Here is a 22,860-nt window from a genome sequence, read left to right as displayed (position 1 = left end):
CAGGGGATAGCTGACGATTTAGCATGTTTCCAGGCCTGGGGTGAACAAATTCCAGGTCCCGAAACCATAGCGCTCCCAGTTGCCTTTTTTAGGTAGTGCTTGGCCAGCCATGACTGCAGCCACAGTTTAAGTCCAACTGAGAATGTTCTAGAGTTTGGGGAGGAGATGCCCGTCTGGCCCATCAGGTGTGATGCTCACCTGGATCTCAACCTGCCCACTGTCAAGAGAATTTTAGCTCATCTTTTCCTATTGCCTTTGTTGGCAAATTCTTGTGTGTATTTCCATCATGTAAAAGTGCTCTGCCCTCGTTCCTTTTTATGACCTCTTGCCAACTTTATATATCATGATGGTTTCTCATCGTAATCAAACGGGGGGGTGGGGTGGGTAGCATACACTCATTTTCCGACAAAAGAGTCTCCGAAGCTGCTCTCGAAGAAGTGATTACTTCATTCTCCCTACAGTCGTGTGTCAGCCATCCCAAACAAAAGATGATAGGCTGCCGCTAGGATGCAAGGCACCTTTCAGGCTGTGCAGTTCACAGATGCCGGCTATGAACACATTAAACTTGCTCGTGTTCAGGAGACAGGAGGGAGGGCAGCGAGAGCGGAAAATCCGGAGCACTGTAGAAGCCAGCAGGGCACTGAACCTGGAGTCAAGTCCGTCACTTATGAGCGGGACACCTCGGGGCACGGTAATCAGTGTTTCATCTGTGAAATATGCAAGGGCAGCAATGACCTCAAAGGGTTGGGGGAAGGAGCACAGGGCCAGGTCCTGGTGCGGATGTGGTACCACGGGGCCTCTGATGTGGGGCTGTCACCACTGCCAAGTCTCCCAGGGAGCACGGCTTTGCAGACCCGTGAGGGGCCCTAAGGAGAAGGATTTAGGACTGGAGTCCTGTCACTTGGTCGGATGTATGGTTTTCGCTGAGGACTGAATCGTCTGCTGAAATTTCTGCCGCCTACCCGGGGGCAGCTTAATCGAGAAGAACCCCAAGACTGCTTCTGTAAACCTCTGATGTTCGTTTCTTGGGGCAGACAACAGGATGCAGACAACAGGATGCAAAGCCTGTCCGGACCTGTGAGCACCGTGAGCCCGTCCTCACCAACGTCTGGGAGTCTGACTTCCCAGAGCCACACTCTATCCTCTGCTTGGGTCTTTGACCAGACTCCTTGCTGGGTGCCTAAAAAGTCTAGCTTCAAAAACTCTCCACCTGGAAAGGGCAACAGCTCTGTCTGTTGTCCTCTGGGGAGAAAGGCTCCTCCCAGATTTCTCAAGTATTCCTTGGCTGGGCCAGATTCGGTGCTGGGGTCTATGTCCCAAACACTATCTCGCTTCACTGCTGCACCATCTCTGCAGAGGTGGCTGTGTGCCCACAGAAAGAAAACAAATCACCGAGTTCTACAATCAGATCGCGCTCGAGCGGGAGGCCGCCCCCGCCCCCGCCTCCCCTGCAATTCCAGGAGGAACCTATGTGTGCGGAGGCCAAGCCAGGTGCTCGCTGGAGGCCTGGGCTCCAGAGCCTGACAGATCAACCAAGGCCTGGCTCTGCCACTTAGTTGCAGGGTGATCTTGAACAAGACACTGAACTTCTCTGAGCCTCAGTTTATTCATCTATAAAATGGGGATAATGGCACCCATGGTACCGTGCTTTGGTGAGATCCAGATAGAATAATGCCCATGGAATGAGCAGCACATGACCAAGCACTCTGGAGATGGGGGGTGGTTACTGTTACTGGTGTTATTAGGACTTTATCCCTGGGGGGTGGTATTGGAGAGGACTGTGATTTTGGAAGGGGCTCTCCGGTTCTGAATCCAGGGGCTCTGTTTATGAAGTTCTCTACTTCCTAACGGCTTAGCCTGTTGGGCCTCATGCTCCTCCCCTGGACAATGGGGAGAGTAAGAAAACGGGTTCCCAAAGACAGGACCATCGCAGGATGTAGGTCCCACCCATTTAGCAATACAGAGCACACACGTGGTCCCCGGAGCTCAGCAGGTGCTCAGCAAAAGGATCCTGAGTTGCTAGAAGAATTATCCATATGAAGTTCTTAAAATGCTCTAGGGCTACCAACTCACGGGACCCCTGGCAGGAAGACTGATGTGGAGACCCTCGGAAAGGCCTTTCTTCTGGGCAGCACAGCAGGGGGCAGGGCGGTAATACATCCTTACCATGAAACAGATGGTGGGCTGGGGAGGTGACCCCGCTGCCGGGTGCAGATGCCTTTACCTTTCTTCCCAGATGGTCAGAGCCAGGCTTTCAGCAGTGTTCTCTGAAGCCCAACAGCTCAGGCTTGGGGCAGTGGTGTGTGACCCTGTGTCTTCACGGGGACCCCTGGGGTGAGGGGTCACCAGCCGAGAATGGGGACATATGACTGCGCTCCCTGGTCTGGGGGAGGGGGGTCTGATGCCCCGCCCCTTGGGGTCATCTCTGAGGTCCCGGCTGAGGCTGTGTGCACCCTCCTTTACCTGCATGGGGAACCCATTTGGTCTCCACGATTCCTTGGTGAGAGGTAGCAGGCACGTAAATTTAGGATCTACTGATGCCGGGCATGTGTTGGGGGCAGGGGAAGCCCAGGGGGCCCAGGTGGGCCCTGTGCACACACGGCCAGACTGTGACGGGGAAGGTTATCCTGGAGGGCTCGCCACAGGCTGGAGAAGTGTGACCCCGGACAGTGAAGGGGGATCCCCAGGAAGGCAACCCTATCAGAGGTCACTTCCAATTTCCCCGAGCTGTGATCCAGGTGTGAGCCAGGCAGCTGACTCCTTCTCACGGAACGGTGCCGTCACAGCCCAGGAGGGTCCAGCCTCAACGCTCAGGCCACCGGGACGCTCTTTCCGAGAGGCCTCCTCACAGATTCCCACAAGTAATCAGCTCCTGAAAGCACTTCTAGTAACGCGCCCTGGTTTACAGCCGCCTTGGAGGGGCCTACCTGTGGCCTCCTGCTCCGCACGGAAGCCTCACTCCTTCCTCTCCAAGAATCTGTGCTCATACCACCTTCGAGACCCAGCCAGCACAAGGCTGGGGGAGGCCCGGCCCCGGGCTCTCTGCTACTGGGACTTTTGATGTTCGGGCTCGTTTGTGCGACCCAGGGTAAGTCTCTCCTACTGGGGGATGGGCACAGCGGAGGGACCTGCATGGGCCTCTCCTAACCTCAGAGACCTCCTCCGCGAGGCCACGAGCATCATCACGGCTACTCATGTGCTGAGGCTGAGACATCGAGAAGACGCTCTTTGAAACGAGACTGAAGGCAGCCTCATTGCAGTAGGTTAGGGAACCTACGTATCAAAGTGCCAGCATCCAGAAACAAAGAACTGAGTGAATCTAGAGAAGTGGTCATTCGTTTTTTCCCGGCCCAACCCTCTGAGGGACACAGCATGCTCCGTGGTGGCTCAACAGGACCCATCGAACTGCAGGAGATGGCAGGGGGTGGGGTGGAGACAGAGAGTAGGGGAGGCCCCTGGAGACCGCCCCCCCGGGGATTCTAATACACCCTCCATCCCCAGTGGGAAGTACTCATCTTTAGAAAATACCAGTTTCTCCCGATGGGAGATGGGCATTCTTTTAGCTAGCCTTTCGTATAAATAGCCATTTTAAATTGCAGGTATTGGTAGCAAGATTTTCCGTGCTTTAGCAAGTAAAATGCAGGTGACTGCCTAGTTACACTGCCTCTGTACTGAAGTGTTCCAACAGAAGCCCACAGAATAGAGTTATCAGAAAAAGCAGTCTTGTAATGGCAGCCGGGTTACTTCATTAATTACAAATACAGAACGATCCTGCACAAGCGGCAGTGTGCTTGAGGACTTGTCAGATTCGGCAGGAAGAAACATCTCCCACTTCTGAGTCTGCTTCCCTGTCTATTTAAAGGGGAGGGGGGCCCCACTGTATGTGGATAGCGATGTGTTCAGGGTGAACTTGGCTTGAGAAAGTAGAACACGGGGAAAAAGAGACTGGCAGACATCCAACTGTTGATTCATCCTCACGGAATTACCAATCGATCGTCTAGGTGAGGAAACAGTAGTTGCAAGAGACGGAGACTTTCAAGGTGCCGGAGAAAGCAAACCAACGGCCCCCTCCCCCAAATATATTCCATTTCAGGGTATGGCACTGAGAAAACCCCAGTAAGCTCGAGAGTGGAGAGACTCTGCCCTGTGAGATCAACCCCCACATCTCCTCAGTGACTGTCATCAAGCACGTTAGCGTTTGTCTCAAAGACCATCGTCAACATTCATGGCAAAACCACCCCCAACGCCAAGCAGCGGAGCTGGGCCTCAAGCCGCAGCACCCTCAGATGGTGATCCCAGTTTGAACCCCGCACCGTGTATCCCAGCGTCCCCTGGGGCTGAATGACATGGTCCCAGAAGGAAAAGACTGGGGGGGGGGGGCTGGGGTGGGAGATGGAGGAACAGGAAAGGAAAGCCCCCGGGGAAGTTCAGGTGCCACTCCCGGCCGGAGAAGCCCCATTACAAAAGCATCAGGTTGCCAATTTGACGGGTCTCATTCATAACCTATTTTTCCTAATAACCGCATTGCTGTTTAGTTTAGATTTGAGACTATAAATTATACACATTAGGAAAAAAAAAAAAAAAAAAAAAGCCCTGGGAAGGTATCTCATTCAATTAACCTTACTCCTTCGGGTGAGGGAGGTAGATGCGCTCGTCTGGGGGAGGCTAATGCCTTTTGTGTGCGGGTTCAGTATTGGGGAGATCTTCACTCCTGGTGACAAGGGGTTAAGATAATTAGAATCAGAGAAGTCTTGTTACTAGAGGATATGTTTTGATTATGAGATCAGATGAAGATAAGGGAGCGATAATTTTGGAAGAAGTATTGCCAAATTGTTTCATTAACTGCACCGTATTAAAGAATTCCCCCAAGATATGGATAAAGAACATTAATTTGTAAAACTGCGTTTCATTTTTGTGTGTGTGTGAAGGCAAACATTAAAACCTTAACTGATTTAGAAGAAATTGCTCCATAATAAAAAATGTAACTTCTATAGCCTCCCTCTCATAGTCAAATGCAGGATGTATCTGAGTCCCCCCTTAACTGTAACAAAGCAGAGAAAGGCAAATTATCTAATAATAATGTCACTGCTGGGGTCAGAAATGGCTGTAACACGAGAAAATTAGATTTAATCTAGAAATAAAAAATGAATGCTGGCACTCACTGGGCAGGCTGATGGGAGAATAAGAACCATGGGAGAAATAAATGTCATGGTCGATGACAAATGTGTCCACCCTCTCCCCAAAATCAGCAGGACTGGCTCCTCAGACACTGGAGGAAACGCACCCCGAAGAGGCCAGGAGGAAACCAGGGAGGGAGAGCGGTGGGTGCCCCGGGTCAGGGAGGTCAGGCCCGCGACCTGCCGACCTGCTGGAAACTCGGCTCAAGGTCAGAAACACGGGCATGCGTTGGGAAGGGAAATCTGTTTTTTAAAAAAATTAAGATGGGCCTAACTACATTCTGGAATTACTTTACTGAAGATAAAGTTTTCCTGACATTTTTACAACTGATCTTGATGCACTGTATTTAGTACATGAAGACTAGGCTTGGCCATCATTCGCATGCTCCGCAAACGGAAGCTAGGCGGGCATCGCACAGGCTAGGGAGGGATGGCAGAGTGGGGGCCCGCTGGCCTGGGGGCTGGGCCCACACTCTCGCTAGCCCTGTTGCTTATCATCAAGTAAGATACCTCCGAAGAGGCCCTTCTGGCCCTGACATGCCACGAATCTAGGGTGCGAGGATTTTCTTCATATGGTGCTAACTGTAGCAGGTTGAAAAATCTTAAATCAAGTATAATTATTTTTTAAAATATACTGAAAGGCTGGCGGAGCTGGATGCAAGGCATGTCTGTGCAGCTGGCCTGTGACCTTAGCAACCACTCCAACCCCACACAAGCAGGTGCACAGAATGTCCGTCTCTGGGATGCCAGGTGGGGAAGCAGCACCATGGGTGGGCGCTGACGACGGGGCCTTCTACCAAGTGCTGCCTGCAACACACGGCCAATCAAGGGCAGTGCCGTTCAGGCAAGAGCTGGTAGAAGGGTTCAAAGTCACTCTCCCTGCCTTGGGCTCCAGGACCCTGCTTCTAGTTCCCTCACAGAGGTTCAAGGTTGCCCTACTTGCAGTCAATTCCAGACAAGATGCTCTCCGGAAAGGAGCTCAGACAGCAACTGTGCACCCGTGAGAGCTGTGTCCAGGGGAACCTCATGCCTCCTTATGCTGCCACTGTTCTCACTGGAGGCAAAAACTCTTGCTGATGGTTGGAGCTCAGGCTGAAAAAAACCTGAGCCATCCCTTCTGCTTTTAATGTGAGGACGAGTTCTAACCGTGACCTGTGCGGACCACAAACGTGAAAAACACTTGTGCAACAGCCAAGGCAGGGCTGACAAGGTGGCTTCTGAGCTAAGGCCTCTTGTGGTGGTCACCACATCCAGCACGTGCCCCAGACAGTGAAGACAGAAGTGACCCCCTGGGCCAACCGGCCCCAGGCTCCTCCAGGGTCTCATGTAGAAGAAGGCAGAGGCAGCAGGGGTGTGTGCGCGTGCGCGTCCAGCCCTCCCTCAGCCCGTGGCCCCCAGAGCGCTCTTACTTTGAGCGTGCTGTTCTTGGCACTCAGCTGCTGCTCGAGCTGGGAGATCTGGCTGGCCGAGTTCTCACGCAGCTTCGTGAGGCTGGCCTGGAGTCTCTGCACGTCCTCCACCAGCTGGGCGATCTCCCGCTCTTTGGCGGCCAACTCAACTTCCAGGCTGGAGCGGGTCAGCACCTCTATGGCCTGCTCCTGCGGAGGAGAAAGGAAATGACAAAACTGCCCTGGCTTCGGGTGGGGCTTGTGTTTATCTGTGCCGGCAACGGAGGCAAGAACGTGCAGGTGGAGTGATGGGGACAGCGCACTCACGGTGACGTTATCTCTTGCCTCCGCTGAGATGCACTTGCCAACACCTCCCTGCACCACCTTCCCGTCTGCATGGCAGGCAAATGCGCCTGGATTTGGCCAATGGACAAGTATTTATTGGGTGCACACCAGGAACCAGGCACACTCTGTGAGCACAGGGAGAACTGTCTCTGCTGTCCCGGGGCATCCAGTCAGGGGGTGGGGCTAGGTGTCTGGGATGCCAAAGCATGTTGGGCCCCAACTGTGCCACCCCAAAACTGAAGTGGGGGTGGGGCATGGGGTCAGACTTGGGGGTTTTAAGAAGATGTTCAGAGGAAGCCTCGCTGAGATGGTGACACGTGAGTCACCATCTGAAGATGACAGAAAGGGTCTTGCTGTGTGCTGGGGGTGCCAATGGGGCAGGCTCTGAGGAGGTCCCCTGGAAGCTCTGAAGCATTAGGATTTTCTATCCCAAGATGCAATGCAACATCCCTTTGGTTCGCTACTGCATTATCCAGAGGCTGGGATGGTGTTTGACCAACTGATTCTCAGATTCAGCATTTTAAAAAAGAGCTAAAAGATGTGGAAGAATGCATTTGGTAATTCTTTGCTTAGGAACGCTTATGATAACTGATGTTGTTAAAAACTTACCGCCCACCCCCCAATTTGCTCATTTTGGAAAATATGCAGAATAGGAAAAAAGGCGTTACAAAAAAAAAAAGAAGAAGAAGAAGAAAAAGTCAGTTCTACGTCCCAAGGACTAAAGCTGTTCTTTATTCAAGTTTTAAAAGGGACTCTGGCTCCTGAAGGACTCTGGAAGCTTTCCTGGCGGGTGGCTGCACTTCTTCTGGGCATAGCCAGGGGACAGAGACGGAAGGACAGGACACACTAGTCTCTGTGACAGCAGAGACCTGGGGGCAGCTCAGGCTACAGGGTGGGGTGTCATCATCCTCGCTGTCATGCCCCCCTTCACCTCCAGAAGTCCCCCAATTCATGTCTTGCTCTTGCCCATACTGGCAGCCAGGCACAATGTGCTTGTCACAGGGTTCTCATGCTGGGGGGCAGCCAGTCATCAGGGGAGCAATTTTTTACTTCTCCCTGCTGGGAATTTAAGGACCTGATCATTTAAGAATGTAAGCTCTGTGTGCAAAGGAGTGCCTCCCTTCTGTTCCTTGGGTTTGTACTCTCTTGGAAAGTAAGGCCTTCATTCCTCCTGAGTCCTGGCAGACACACACGTGGCCCCGGCAAGCATCTTCCTGCCTGCTTCTTTAAACGGCACATGCCGTCCAGATCAGTTCTGTCCAGAGTGTGCTCCCCGAACTGGCGCCAACACACAGAATGTGGCCGGTACACAGGGAGACAAGCCCGGAACGGGAGAGCGAGTGTTTCAAAACTTTCCTAGCAATTCAACGTTGCTGTGACGCTTTTACTGTCTTTGTAAAATGACCAGTCTGCAACAGATCGGGAATTAACAACAAAACCAAACCCACCCTTGACCTCCGAGCGTGTGGGAAGCCCCGCCCTCGGCAGGAGCCACGGGGACCTGAGATCAATCCTCCTGGTCGTGCCAGGGGTTAGTGCCTACGACATTAGTGAGAGAAGCATGTGGAAGTGAGCTGTGAGGAGGGAAGGGGGCAGAAAGGCCGGTGGGCCTTGTCAGGAGGGTGGCCAGAGGTGCCCGCACTTGTGGTGGTGGGCCTGGGGGAGCAGGGAGGGGACACGATGAGAGGGATATCCAGGGAGGTCGGTCTCATGGGCGGGGGGGAGGGCAGAGATTGAGCCGCATTATCTCATTTTAACTTATTTATCAATTTTCCAACCTGAGGGATGCCAGCCATAATAATGGTTTCGAGTGCTCTCCGGGAGAGTCTGTACAACGAGCCAGATGGGGAGCTGGGGCTTTACACGGGCAAGTGAAAGTTGGATATACCAGGGATAAGTGGTTCAAATGATATGTGTAGAAACAGCAGCCGGCAGTGCTGAGCCTGGACTCAGGATGGGGACCTGGGGGCAGGCAGTCCCAGAGGGCCATCTGCTCAACTCCAGGGGCCGAGACTGGCCTGGCCCCACGCCGGCCGTGTGACCTTGGGCACTTCAACGGACTCTCAGGCACCCAAGCCGGATTCCTCATTCATAACATAGCCAAAGTCATTTGTGTCTTACATAAGCTCCAAGATATGAGATCATCCACCCGAAAGCAGTTAAGACCTTGGAAATGAGACAGAAAAGGTCATTCTACTCGAAGCCCAAATGGGGCTCACTTCCTGGCTGTCCCATCGCGAAGACACGCAGGAGATAAGGAAGAACCAGACAAGGGCGCAGGAGGTGATCAAGGGGCAGGGGGTGGAAGGAGGTCTGGGCCTGGGTCTCAGCGCCTGGGCAACAAGCTAGAAAGGAAGTTGTGCAACACAGTGAACATGGGCCGAAAGGAGGGGCGCTCTATACAGCTGCGGGAAGGTCAGTGTCAGGCACTTGAGACGCTCTTGTGATCACTGCCAGGAAGTGAAATGTACGATTCCAAGAGGGTCAGGACTGCTGGCTCCCGCGTGTCTCTCTGGGCCTCAGTTCAGCTGTACCTGAAGCACTTGGGGGCTTTAGAAAATACATGGGTTCTGGGCCCTCCCCTGGAGACTGAGGCTCAGGGTCAGGACTCTGGCTGGGATAAGCCTCTGAAGGAAGGAACAGAACTGACTTCCCACAGTGGACACCAGAACCAAGTCTGTCCCAGCAGGGCTAGTCCCATGGCTCCAGGCTTCCAAGACCTCTAGGGGCTCCTACACTATTCACGAGTGCCAGGTTCCAGGGGGTGGGGCCACCGACGGCTCAGGGGCCAGGACAGGATGTGTGAAGATGCTTTGTAGAGTCTGAAAACATGGTAAAAACACAAGGAAGGCCTTAAGATGATGACAGTCCAAAGGGAAAAATGAATGTAAAAGCAGAAGTTACTTAGGTAGGACTTGACTGAATTTTGTCCCTTTGAACCCTGTTCACCACCCCTCCCTCCCAAGCTGCGTGCATCTGAGTCCTCCAATGGAGACCAGCACGCCCAGGCCCAGATAAGCTACGTAATGACCTCTTTTATCCTGCAGCCACTTCCATATCAAATATGGATGAGATGTAACAGTACGACTCGAGACAGGGAAAAAGAACCTTACATGAAATGATGGTGCGCCTAGGGCCCCAGACTCAGAGACAGATACCTTACTTATATTTATCCCAGTGGTGGAAAGACGAGGGCATGGGGACCTCAGTTCTACTTTCTTACTGACCTCCTGTGTTTCTGCCAACACCAAGTGGCCAGAGTAGGCTGATTCCATCTGGTGGACTTACCTGGTAGGGTCGCCTGATATATAGGCATGTTTCCTAATATATGGTTTGTTTAGGTTCAAGGGGTGGCCTGGTGTGGTGCACCAGAGCCCTGAACTAATATTTGTCTATAAATACTTGACAAAGGACCTGCTTATGTCCCGTCTCATTCAATGCACACGAAGGAGAGTAGGTCGATGGAGGGGGGAAAAGAGTGCGTTACGGAGTAAGACAACTTAGGATCAAACTCCAGCTTGATCAGGTTTGAGCTGTGTGACCTTGGGTAAATAACTTCTCTGAGCCTGTTCCCTTACTTGTAAAACGAGGATAATAAAACCTACCTCTAACGACAGTGGTGTCCCGAGGCATAAAGGAGACCACCAGATCAAGCCCCAGCGCGGCCCCCACCACAGGGCAAGAGCCTGCCGAGAGGCGAGCCTTCCACGATTGGCGATTCCGTTAAGACACCCAATGGATCGGTTTTGGCTTTTGCTCGATCTATAGACTCCACTGTTCCTCTGCCGAGTCCTGCCAGCCAAGCCCAACAGACATTTTCCCGCTGGCCTCGTTTCCTATGTTTGCTCCCCAACTGGCTGGAGCTGGGGCTACTGGGAACGCAGGCCCAGGGGGGAGGCCTGGCAGGGCCGCTCTCAGACGACTGAACCAGCGCCACGTAAATACTGCACTTAGCCCATGATGAAGTGTTTAAGCGCCTCGAGGACCCACAACTTACTCTACCTGCAAAAACATTCATTTCCTTCTGAAATGTTTTGGTTGCTGCAGTCTCGGATGGTGCCAGAAATCCTTTCAATCAAAACCATTTAGCTCGGGAGCCCCGTGTAGACACATGAGGATGGACGGCTTTCTCTCGAGAACCCCAGGCGACCACAGAGGCCGGGAGAGACTGAACTGACTCCTTCCTCGAGGGCTTCCTCCCGCCTCAGCCCTGGTGCTGGGTCCTGTGCAGGCACGCTTGGATGAAGGGACAGTGACAGAGCCAAGGGGATGTTTCAGGTACAATGAATACCACAGTCTATGAAGTTGTGATGGCTCCTTAAATGGAAATTTTTTCTCTGTACCCTGAAACAATCATGTTTTCTTGAGTGTTCATTAATTAGTTAACTAATTATTTTTATAATGTAATGTTAACTTAAGGACAGAAAATGAAAAATCCGTTCTTAAAAAGGGGTCGGGTCCTCACACTAAAACTCTGCTTCAGATTCGCTCCTGGGGAATAATTTTAAGAAGTCCCAGTTGCGTCCTGGCTTGGCCACCGGGGCCAAGCGTTCTGGGCCCACAGGTTTACATTCTGGAACTTTCGCTTTGTCATCTAGGGCACCTACAAGCACAACTCACCCACCACAGGCCACGGGAGCTGGAGGGTCCTGGGGGCCACTCCTACTCTGCACATAGGAAACTGAGGCTGCCCAAGTTTGACTGCCTGAGGTCTGTGGGCAAACAGGTGACGAGCTGAGCTTTGAACCCGGGGCTCCCGGATCAGAGATGGTGAGACCAACTGCAGCAAGTGTGTGCTGAGGTTGACTGACACCGATTTTAGGTCAGGACTTGCTCTAAGTGCTTTGCTTGGAAGAACTTCCAGAACTCTTACAACACACATGATGAAACCTGGGCCCGGGTAAGTCAAGCTACCTGGCCCAAGTCATGCAGCGCTGGGGTCTGACCGCAGGGGCGCGGCTCTAATATCCAGGTTTTAACTCCGCGCTGCCCCGCGTCACTGCCCGGCGCTCAAGGCGGGAGCCTGGAATCTCCAAGTCAAAGCTGCCTCGATTGAGCTGCGAAAGTTCCATCTAAGAGCAATTTTTATGCATCTTAAGAAAAATCAAGAGGCATGCAAAGGCATAAGATGTGTGCCTCCTTCCGAATGTTGGCACTTGCAGTGAGTCTGCTACCATCTAGGCTTGGAGCCGGTTATTGCTTTATTCCATCTTTGGCCTGCCCGCTCATCACCAACTCTTTCTCACGTTGGAAGGACATATCGAGGTGGAGACCAAACCTCCAATTTCCCGGTGTAATTTCGGTAAGGCTCCCGCCTCACACGCCCACCCTCTGCCCGCCGTCTCCCCACGGGCCTAGCCGGGAGGACCCTCTCTTTCGTGCGGCGATCCCCTGCCTCAGCCTCCACGTCCGGCGGGCGACACGCCGACCACTTAGCATCGATGCCCCATTGGCAAAACTCTTCCCCTGACCGTTACAGGTCCCATTCCCCAGACAGAGTCCCCACAGGGCCGGGTTACCCACCACGTCCGGCGCCTTCTGGATCTGCGAGGCCAGCTGGAGAGAGTGGTTGGCCGACGAGAGCTGCTCCCTCAAAGTCTCCGCCTCTCTCTGAGCCACCTCTGCCCTCTGAAGGAAATGAAAAGTGTGAGAGAGAAAGTACATTCAGTTTAACAACTGACAATTATTACAAGAACATTCATCAATTCATGCCTGACTGACTATAATTGATTTTCCTAAACACTCAACCTAATAAATGCTAGAAAAAAAACATAGAATGTGATGGATTTTTATTTTAAACAGTACAAGGAAGAAATAATTGAGCGATTATGACAGTAATTTAACGCTAGGAGCAAGGAATCCCCTGCTGATACTCATGCTCCGGCCCACTGAATTTCCCAGACTGAATAAATACAAGTGGAAATAGAGTCTTTTGATTCAATTTCTTTCTATTCTCATAGACCAAGAAGATTTTATTGCAGGATCACTCCTGGGAGTAATTCTCACGGGTAAACAGTGAATTAAAGACACTTTGGCCATTCTCTTCCTAAAGACGTGCACAATGTTGTGGTTGTTTTCCTTCAGCAAGTATTTCCATAAACGTACGGGGTGTAAATGCCGCCTCTTTTGTGACGGCCAGGCTTATTTCAACATATTTAACCCTTCACCCGACCAAGTTTTCTGATGCCGATGCTGGCTTTTGCAGTCAGCCGGCCAGGCCGACCCGGGGGCCAGAGGCGGGAGCGCGGCCAGGCCTGCTGGGGGTAAGGGGGCGCGGAGCTGACCGCAGGAAGGGGGCCGAGGAGAAAAGGGGGCAAGCTTCCACTATTTGCGTGTCATTCCTGGATGGGAAAACCAATACCATTGGATGGTAACGCACGATTTCCCACCCGGGCGGTGAGACCGGGACATGCTGGTGACCATCGCCCGAGAGGGTGGAAGCAGCGGGCGGAAGAGCGGGGGCAAGCGACCTCTGCCCACCAAGCTTCTTCCTTCCCCCCCAGAATAGGGACACAGTCACCTTCTCAGGGACCTCGCAGGGATCAGCCTCCACAGGAGTGCCCTGCACACAGGACTCATTCGCATGCGTTTTATTACCGGGCTCGTCCTGCCTTTACAGTTATGACGGGGACGAAACTCTAGGAGGGCTGGGGAATGGTAGCACTGGGCACGCGGCCCGCAAGTCGTGCGCTGCTCTTTCCATTGGACCCCCATTGCACCGAGAGAAAAGATGAACGAGGAGAGCCTGGCTGAGCAGGGCTATGTTGTGTGTCTTCTTCTTCTTCTTTTTAAGATTTTTATTTATTTGACAGAGAGTGTGACCACAAGCAGGGTCAGTGGAAGAGGCAGTGGAAGAGGGAGAAGCAAACTCCCCGCGGAGCAGGGAGCCCTATGCGGGACTCGATCCCAGGACCCTGGGATCATGACCTGAGCCGAAGGCAGACGCTTAACCGACTGAGCCACCCAGGCGCCCCATGTCGGCTAATTGCTAAGAAAGGACTGAAGCAGAGATATAGGAAGTGAGCCTGCCCGATACTTCTAGATCAATCTAGCTGCCTGAGGAATGGGTTTGGCAGCCTTCGGCGATTCTGCCGCAGAACAAATTAGGGTGTTTCTAACAGCAGTTACTTCTGCCCAGGGTGGTGCTGGTGGCTGCCCGCCCTGCTTCTCCAGGGGCGCTTGGAAGCTCGCTCCATCTAATTCGCACGGCGCCTGGCCAGGCCTGTCTGTGCTCACGAAATCCCCTCCTCAGTGGCAGAATCCTGGATGTGCCACTCCAAATTTTTCTGATAATCTTGTCATTATTACTGAAAAGTTTACTCTTCTCTTTCTAGTCGGCGAAGCCCTTGGGCATAAAACTCCCCACAACTCTGCCAGGAATGAGGTGTATTTGACATATTTCTAGTCTCTTGGACTAGGAAAAAGATTTCTTAGCCTGGTGGGGAAGCTGTTTGAGTAGCAGCCAACGAGGCCGGGCAGCCCCGACTGGTGAGGCTCTAATACAGGCATTTAGCCGTGTGGCGCACAGCGCGGTCTCCCCAAAGGCGGGTGGCTCAGGGAACACGGACGCGATCTAGCTGTTGAGGATTTTCTCCTCGCCTGGCGTAATTTCTCCAGAGCTTCTGCACTTCGTTCGGTTTCCAAGTTCATGTACAGAGTCACTCTGTGGCCTTATCCATGGTGGGTCACGGCCTTTTTACCACATTTGGCTTGACTTGGTTACTTCAGCGCAACTTTTTGATTGTTTAGGATTCCTACGATTTGTTTAGGATTTATGGCCCGAGGACATCAAACAAAACAAAACAGAACAAAACAAAAGGAGTTGAGGTCGTTGTGCAGCTAAAGAGGCCCAGAGCAGAGGAGAAATAAAAGCAGGCCCGAGAGCAGCTGAAGGACCGGGAGCAGCTGCCAGTAGGCAGCTGGGGGAACCAGTTCCTATGGTTGTAGATTTAGTCTCATCGTCGGCAGCTGAGGCAGGAAGAAAAAGGGGCGCCGTACTGGGTCAGCCCCGCGCTATCCCGGGTGCAGAGGGGGGTGTGGGATCCAGCGGCCACCCCTTGCCAAGCCCGGGCTACCCCCCCAAGACGCTTCCTCTGCTGGCTGTTGCTGACTTTCTGTACTTTCCTGGGAAGCGAGAGTGGGTGTCACCAGCATGGGGAAAAGTGAAGCCGGAGGGCACATGACGAGTGGGGACACTGTCTGCCTCTGGCGGTAGCCCTGACTACACGCACAGACGCAGCCCAGCGGCCGCGTGAGCCTTCACGGGCCTACGGAGGACCAAGGAGGTAACAGGAGCCCAGGGCCTGACAGCGCCCACCACACCAGGACAGGTGTCCAATCATCAACTATTATTTCTTTTTTTTTTTTCTTTAAGATTTTATTTATTTATTTGAGAAAGAGAGTGAGAGAGAGAAAGAGCACAAGAGGGGGGAGCGGGAGAGGGAGAAGCAGACTCCCCGCTGAGCAGGGAGCCCGATGCGGGACTCGATCCTGGGACTCCAGGATCATGACCTGAGCCGAAGGCAGTCGCTTAACCAACTGAGCCACCCAGGCGCCCCCATCAACTATTATTTCTATTATTAAGGCCCCTGGCAGGCGCGGCCTCAGGTGGTCATTACTCTTTCCGCATCTGAAGATGGAAGACGTCTTAGGGCAAGGTGACTGGAGACCGTAGCTGGGCTTCAGCAGTCAGCCGGAGGGCAGGAAGCAGCTGGCAGCACTTGGATTTAAGAAGTCTTCCGCCAGTCAAGCTACCGCAAAGCAGGGATGAGTCCCCACGTATTTGACACTGGCTGGCCCAAGGCACAGCTTTGTATCTTGGGAAGGGCAGCCAGAACTGTGGGTCCGGGGTGTCTCCTCATCCTAAAGGGAGGCCCATGGGGACCTCCTGGCCTCCCCACCCAACTCCTCAAGGGCTCCTGAAGGGCCCCAGGAAGGGCAGTAAGGGATGCCTTCCCTCAACTCAGCCCCCGAAGGAGGACACATTAGAAAGCCGATATAGGATGCCGACAGCTATTTCTAGACCTTGAAGTCTGAAAAATTTGATTCATAAAATATGGAGGAGGCACGGCGGGGTGGGGCAGAGAGTGGGCAAAGGCAAGAGCCTCAGGTGGGGTGGGTGAAGGCCCAGGGGGAAGGCTGGTGAGGCCAGTCACAGCCTGGCGTGAGACGCAGGGAGAGGTGGCTGTGGTTAGGCATTCTCCAGGGAGGCATGTTTTCACTCCCCCCCCCGAACCAGGGTTGAGACATGATGGAATCCAGGCTTTTCCCAGTTTGGGGTCCTTGGTCTTAAATGATGGTGATGGTGGTGGTGGGTGTCTGATCCAGCCTCCTGCCCAGCTTGGCCCTGGTCTTTGTGTCTTGTCCCCTTCTCTATGTGTGGTCATGAAAACCCAGGCGTGGGGCCACCAGCGATGAGCAAGTCCCTCCAGGGACAAAGCAGCCACATGAGCTGGCAATGGGCTGAGCCTCCAGGTAGATCCATGGCTTCCCAGGGGTGGGACCTGGCTAAGAACACGAGTCTATTAGCAGGCAAGCCCTCCTTCTGTTACTAAGGCTAAGGCTCCTGGAACAAATTACTACAAATTTAGTGGATTTTAATGACACACATTTATTATCTTACAGTTCTGGAAGTCAAGAGTCTGCAATGGGTCTCACTGGGCTAAGATCGCACTGCGGGCAGGGCTGTGTTCCTTTCTGAAGCTCTGGGGGAGAATCTGTCTTCCTGCCATTTCCAGCTTCTGGAGGCCACCCACATTCCCTGGCACATGGCCCCTTCCTCCATCTTTAAAGCCAGCACATCGCTCTAATGTGGGCTCTTCTGCATCTGAGGACCCTGTGGTAACATGGGGTCCACTCACACACTCCTGGGTCATCTCCCCACCTCAAAGTCAGCTGTTAACAGCCTTAGCCCCCCATGCCAGGTACACTAATGTATTCACAAGTCGTTGCATTTAGGAGGTGGCATCTCTGGGGACCATTTTTCTGGCTACCATACTCAAGGACACATAACACCACCTTTGGACAATTTTGAGAAGGCGGCGAGCCCTCCTTGGGGATGATCTCTCGGCCTGCTCTCCACAAGGCCCTGTACTCTAGAAAGAGAAAAGAGAGGGAAGGCTAGCAAGGCCAACAAATGAGTCTCCCAAAGGGATGGACTCCATTGCTCTGGAAAGCACACAGCCAACTTCTGGTCCAAAGTGATACCCACACAGGACTCCAGAGAACAGCCAGAACCCCAGAGGTGACCCTGCTTCAGTGATTCTGCAGAAGAGAGGTCAGGAAGACCTATTACAGGCCAGAGATAAGACACTTATTGTCCTGTGTCCCAAGCTGGCCCTGTGCTGGTGACCCAAGTCCCTGTTTAGACCCACGTAACTAAGGCCCCTGTGTTAGGGTGAATTAGGTTAGGTTAGAGCGATAATAGGGTCACCTGCCAACCTCAAGAAAATTTCCATGCAATCAGGTACACCGTCAAACATCACACAACTCCCAACCCAGCGGCCTATCCCTTTTAGATATTAGTTTGGCTCCCAAAGACCCAAAGGCTTAGTTCAAACAGTAATCATCATCATCATCATCATCATCATCATCATCATCCCAAAGAGCTGAAGCATATCACCTACTGATACACCTGCTTATTTTATGTCGAAGAACTACAGTCTCAGAACCTTTAAATATCTACAAACGTGGCAAAATCTTATGAAAACAACCTAGAATTACAATGGCCATTATGAGGAATGTTCCAGTTGGAGGAGATCATTTAAGCGGCGCACTCGAAAGCAAGGACTCCCAAATCAAACAAACCGAATGGGGCACCTATTAACTGGCAGGCAGAAGTCTCCAAGATGCTTCAAAATTCCAAAGCAGTTTCATTGCAAGATGCATCGCAAAACTGAACACAGGCTTATCCACTTTGGGCTTCCTTTTACAGAGGAACCAAAGAGATTTGGGTCTACCAGTAAGAAACATTTTGTGTCACACTGAAAAACTATGAGAAACCATGTTACTAGAAATTATACCACGTATTTATACATTTGTCAAGCCACAGAAGGCTGATGTAGAAGTTCATGATTACTTACTTCTTCGTTTCCACTAGAAATTCCACTAAAATTCTAATATGGGTAATTAAACTACTAGAAATAATAAAGGAAACATCTCTGTATGCAAGGAAAGTAAGATGTTCTCAAAGGATGTGTGAAGAACAGAGAGGCATTTGTGTCGAGGGAAAAGAAAATGATTTTTTTTTTAAGATTTTATTTATTTATTTGACAGAGAGACACAGTGAGAGAGGGAACACAAGCAGGGGGAGTGGGAGAGGGAGAAGCAGGCTTCCCGCAGAGCAGGGAGCCTGATGTGGGGCTCGATCCTGGGACCCTGGGATCATGACCTGAGCGGAAGGCAGACGCTTAACGACTGAGCGACCCAGGCACCCGAAAATGATTTTGTCTTAAAGTGAGGCTGTATACTTCAGAATGGGAGAAAGGAAAAACACGGGGCAAAATCTGAATGCAGAAAAGAAAAGTTGTAGATTTGTGGAAAAGAAATCTTTGGAAAGAAATTTTCATCTGTGGTCAAGCTAGCTAAGATTAGAATAAATGTAATATAGTTAAGTGGGTTTTAACATCAAAAGTGATTCGGTACACAGAGTTTGGTTTTCTCTCTTTCATTTTTTTAAAATAGATTTTATTATTTTTAAGTAATCTCTATACCCAATGTGGGGCTCGGACTCACAGAGCTGAGATCAAGAGTCACGTGCTCTACTAAGCCAGACAGGCGCTCTGGTTTTCTCTTTTAAAAGAACAGTTTTCTTGAACTACTGTTTTCTCTTGATAAGAGACTGTAAAAGTTTCTTTGTTTTTTGTTTTTTTTAAGATTTTATTTATTTATTTGACAGAAAGAGACACAGCAAGAGAGGGAACACAAGCAGGGGGAGTGGGAGAGGGAGAAGCAGGCTTTCCGCCGAGCAGGGAGTCTGATGCGGGGCTCGAACCCAGCACTCTGGGATCATGACCCGAGCTGAAGGCGCCCAACTGATTGAGCCACCCAGGTGCCCCTAAAAGGTTCTTCTTTACCTTTTAAAGAACCTGCCTAGAAAATGAAGATTTTGTGTCTTGTCAAAATAATTTCCTGGGTCTTTATCAGGTCTTTGATTCCTTAAGAAAGCTGTCTTCTCTACTAAATGAGCTAAGGATTTGTTTTGTTTTTTTATTTTTTTTAAATTTTATTTATTTATTTATTTGAGACAGAGAGAATGAGAGAGAGAGAGCACATGAGAGGGGGGAGGGTCAGAGGGAGAAGCAGGCTCCCTGCCGAGCAGGGAGCCCGATGCGGGCCTCGATTCAGGGACTCCAGGATCATGACTTGAGCCGAAGGCAGTCGCTCAACCAACTGAGCCACCCAGGCGCCCTTGTTTTGTTTTTTTTAAAACAACTATTTAACTTTCCACATTTGCCTTCAAGGTCTTCAGTTGTCACTATGGTTACATAGAGGAGTAAGTTTTGTGTCACAGTGACCTATGATCCTACTTGACCAAGTGTTCTAAAATCCTTTTTTTTTTTTGACAAACTTCTGTGAATCAAATGCTAAATGAAGTCTTTTTGACTTGGAACTAACTTTGAGATTTTTCCAGAGGGGTCTTGGGACATCTCAAAGGATTTATTCTCTTGCCTTATAAAAAGGGAGATGTTAAAATTAACTTGGCTTATTTGATTTGTTAAATCGGCTTATTTGATTTGTTAAATCACACGGGAAGCTTTGTACTGAGTCTTGTATTTGTATAGGTATATAAGTGTTTCAGAAATTGTGTGAGATTCCTAGAAATCTGATTTATCCTGGTATTATGCCATGATTCCAGTTATTATCTTAAAATGTCATACATCACTGAAATGACTACAATTCCTTATCAAATGAACTCTCAGCAGATCTTTCACAATGGACATTTTGAAGTCTCTGTCATTTACAGAGTTGTTGTTTTACTCAGATGTTTTTGCACAAGTTTTCCTACAAAAGTGCTTCATCTTCACAGGGTTTCATGGAAAGGACTGTGACAAGTCCAAATTTTGGACAACCAAGATCACGAAACTGAACTGGGTAAGAATTTCCAGAACATACGGGGAAAAACAAAACCCACTAGATTCAAGCACAATGAGGATTAATAACAAGGAAATGAATGAACTGAGAAGAATGACCGTAATTTTTATGACTTCTTGTTTGAAACACTGATGTTTCATTTTTTCCAGATTTAAGGAAACTTTCCTCAACCTGATCCCTCCGGAACTCAGAAACTTTATTCTTTTCACAGCAATCTAGTTTGTTTTTGGGTAAGTTCAATGAGAATGTGTTCTCCTTGTGACAGGACACCATTGGAAGTATTGGCTATATTACCAAGAGTTTGACCTGCTTGTCATATTTGAGAGATGTGCATAGACTCAGATATGACCAGACAGCTTTAAGGAACTAAGCTTGACTTTATGAGGCCAATAAATAAAGCCCCTTAAAAAAATCAACCTGGTTCTTTGCTTACAAGGTTCCAGCTTTGAAAGCATGGAGGAGCTTACGTGGTCAGTCACTATTCTTGCTGCACTTAATGTAAATAATCAGGCCAAGTTGAATGTAAAATTACTTTCACTGTGATTATCTGTAGTAAAAAAAAAAAAAGAATAGGGGTGATTGCAGAGAGAAGACTTATGTTTGCACCTTTGTAGATAGCAGATACTAATCCTAATTGTCTTTGAGGTTTTTTTAATAAAAAAAGACCTATAAACTGGACTGGATCCTGGATTCTTCTAGTTTCCTCAAATATCTGGCCATGACTCTCAAAACTAACGTTTCCAATTTCCTCCTGCTCTTCTGATTTGGATTCATGAGTAACAAAGACTGCCCTTGAATCTCCTTGGAAGGGACGAGACCAGGTCCTCCTCAGTGCCCGGATGGCAGCCAGACTTCAGGGACCTGAAGCTTGAGTACACATCTCACAGCTAAAGAAGGCTCCACTCGACAGCTGGTCTTGTTTGAATGCTGGAGACCCTCTGCATGGAATGACTAGGAGGAGAAGCAGATGACACCGACGTCGGCTGCTTCTCCCCAAGATGCTGGACGGAGACCTCATACTTGAACTGAACAGGACACCCTTTCTTCCCTTTTGTTCCTTGACTCTGGGGTTAGCCTGGAAAGAGAACACCATCACACCGTATCTCCCAGGCCACTGCTAGGAGCAGGGGTAACCTTTGCCTTTCAGACTGCTGGATTTGTCATAAAGGACTCCTACCTGTCCATTAACAGCATCACCTTAGTGGGAATGCTTTGTGCCCCGAAAGATTGATCTTTGCCTGGGGCAGTTATCATTCTCCCTGGGCCTGTGCATGCCTGGCTGGCTGACGCATAACTGGGCAATGCCTCTTGGTTTATCTAACGTGCCCCTAACTGTCCACAGATTGAGACAGCTCACTGGTCAGCCTCTGAATTTCGAGTTAGAAAGGACCTACTGGGAGGCACTGGTGATTCAGGATTTGCTTCCTTTGCCCAGGCCCTACTTCCCTGGTTAGCAGTAAATGCCAATGAGGTTATGACCCGGAACCTCTCCTTAACTCTTGAAAGTACTGGGGAGTATATTGCCAAAGCAAGAGCCGCTCAGGAAAGGCCCTTAGACTCTCTGGCCAAGGTTGTTCTTGATAACAGGCCTTGATCATCTTTTGGCTGAACAAGAAGGGGTCTGTGCTGTGATCAACACCACTTGCTGCACCTGGATTAACACTTCTGGGAAAGTAGGAACTCGTTTACATAAAACCACTGAGCAAGCCACTGGGCTTAGAAAGGGGACTCTTTCAAGAGGATCGCTCTTTGACTTATTTGATTTTGAATCGTTTGGGTCTTGGGGACCAGGGCTCCAAAGTACATCCCAGACACTGGGAATTATCCTGCTTATAATAATCATAGTAACCTCCCTGGTGTGCTGTATTCTCTCAAAAGCTTTCAATGCATGTTTGAATCCACTAACCGTCAAGTGAATGATCTCAAGCCTGGAATGTCAGAAAAGCAATGAAAAGAATGACCCACTAAGAAAGGGTGAGCCTGAAGTCGTGATCCCGTGATCACCACAGGAATTCCACAGAAAACATCACGGCCTGGGAATATCACACAGAAGATCAGTAAAAGCTGCGAGACTACAGAGTGGTGGCTGAGAACGGCACTAACGCCTTAAATTCTGATCATGAGAATCTCCCCGTTAGGCTAAGAGTCTGATCAAAAGGGCAGAATTGTTAAAAGAGAGACAACAGGCCCAAATGGAGTCACTTGTGCCAAACCCCATGTCAGCAAACAAGATGGAAGACCTAACCTAATTGCAGTGTCAGCCTCTCCCGGGAAGGGGACCTTTAGCCCGTCGTTCTGGGATTTCCTGGTCAACGCTAGTGAGGTCATCTGTCCAAGAGACCCCTCCCGGCTCCCATAGGAAGGGGACCCCGCCTGAAACAATCGGCTCTTTCCTTGTCCTTCCCTTTTCTGCCTATAGAAGCCTTCTTTTCTCCTCGGAGCTCCTTTCTGTCTGCTGGATGGGATGCTGCCTGATTCAGGAATCGTTGAATAAAGCTGATCAAGGTCTTCAAAATTTATTCAGTGGATTTGTTTTTTTCAGCAGTGTTCTCTCAGATGTGTGAATTACTACCCTCACTCTGTAGACGGGGAAACACACCAGGAACCTGGGGGTTCGTTCAAGGCCACATGGCTTGGAAATAGGAGATCTGGGATGCAAACCCAGTTGTTCCCCACTGGAACCCAGAAACCTTGGTTCAAGAAAGTGCCGTGCCTTGCTGGGAGTTCCTGTGGCTCTGCATTTTTCTCTACACTTGGCTCTTTTCCTCGGGGAGGTGAAGCTGTGCTTCTAGCTGATGGTCCTCCCGTTAGTGCAGTCTCCTCCATAAGAATCAGCAGGTTAGCAGAAGGAGGACCAC

At 50.5% G+C, this 22,860-nt stretch overlaps 1 protein-coding gene across 3 annotated transcripts in view; it reads right to left on the bottom strand.

Annotated features, from left to right (window-relative positions):
* CUX1 (cut like homeobox 1) overlaps positions 1-22,860 on the bottom strand; it is a 352,323-nt gene that overhangs the window by 76,372 nt on the left and 253,091 nt on the right. For 2 of the 3 annotated variants that reach the window (XM_034988568.1, XM_034988566.1), the window contains exons 10-11: positions 12,434-12,538; positions 6,587-6,775 (exon numbers count right to left, since the gene is read on the bottom strand). In XM_034988568.1, coding sequence (XP_034844459.1) covers positions 6,587-6,775; positions 12,434-12,538 — 294 coding nt within the window. The remainder of the gene's footprint in view (positions 1-6,586; positions 6,776-12,433; positions 12,539-22,860) is intronic. The other variant, XM_034988567.1, reaches the window with a different exon arrangement.

The sequence above is a fragment of the Mirounga leonina genome, unplaced genomic scaffold (assembly GCF_011800145.1).
Source record: "Mirounga leonina isolate KUSES-001 unplaced genomic scaffold, KU_Mleo_1.0 Mir_454, whole genome shotgun sequence".
Classification (NCBI taxonomy): domain Eukaryota; kingdom Metazoa; phylum Chordata; class Mammalia; order Carnivora; family Phocidae; genus Mirounga; species Mirounga leonina.
The sequence above is the reverse complement of the archived record's forward strand: the minus strand, read 5'-3'. Positions and strand labels throughout refer to the sequence as shown.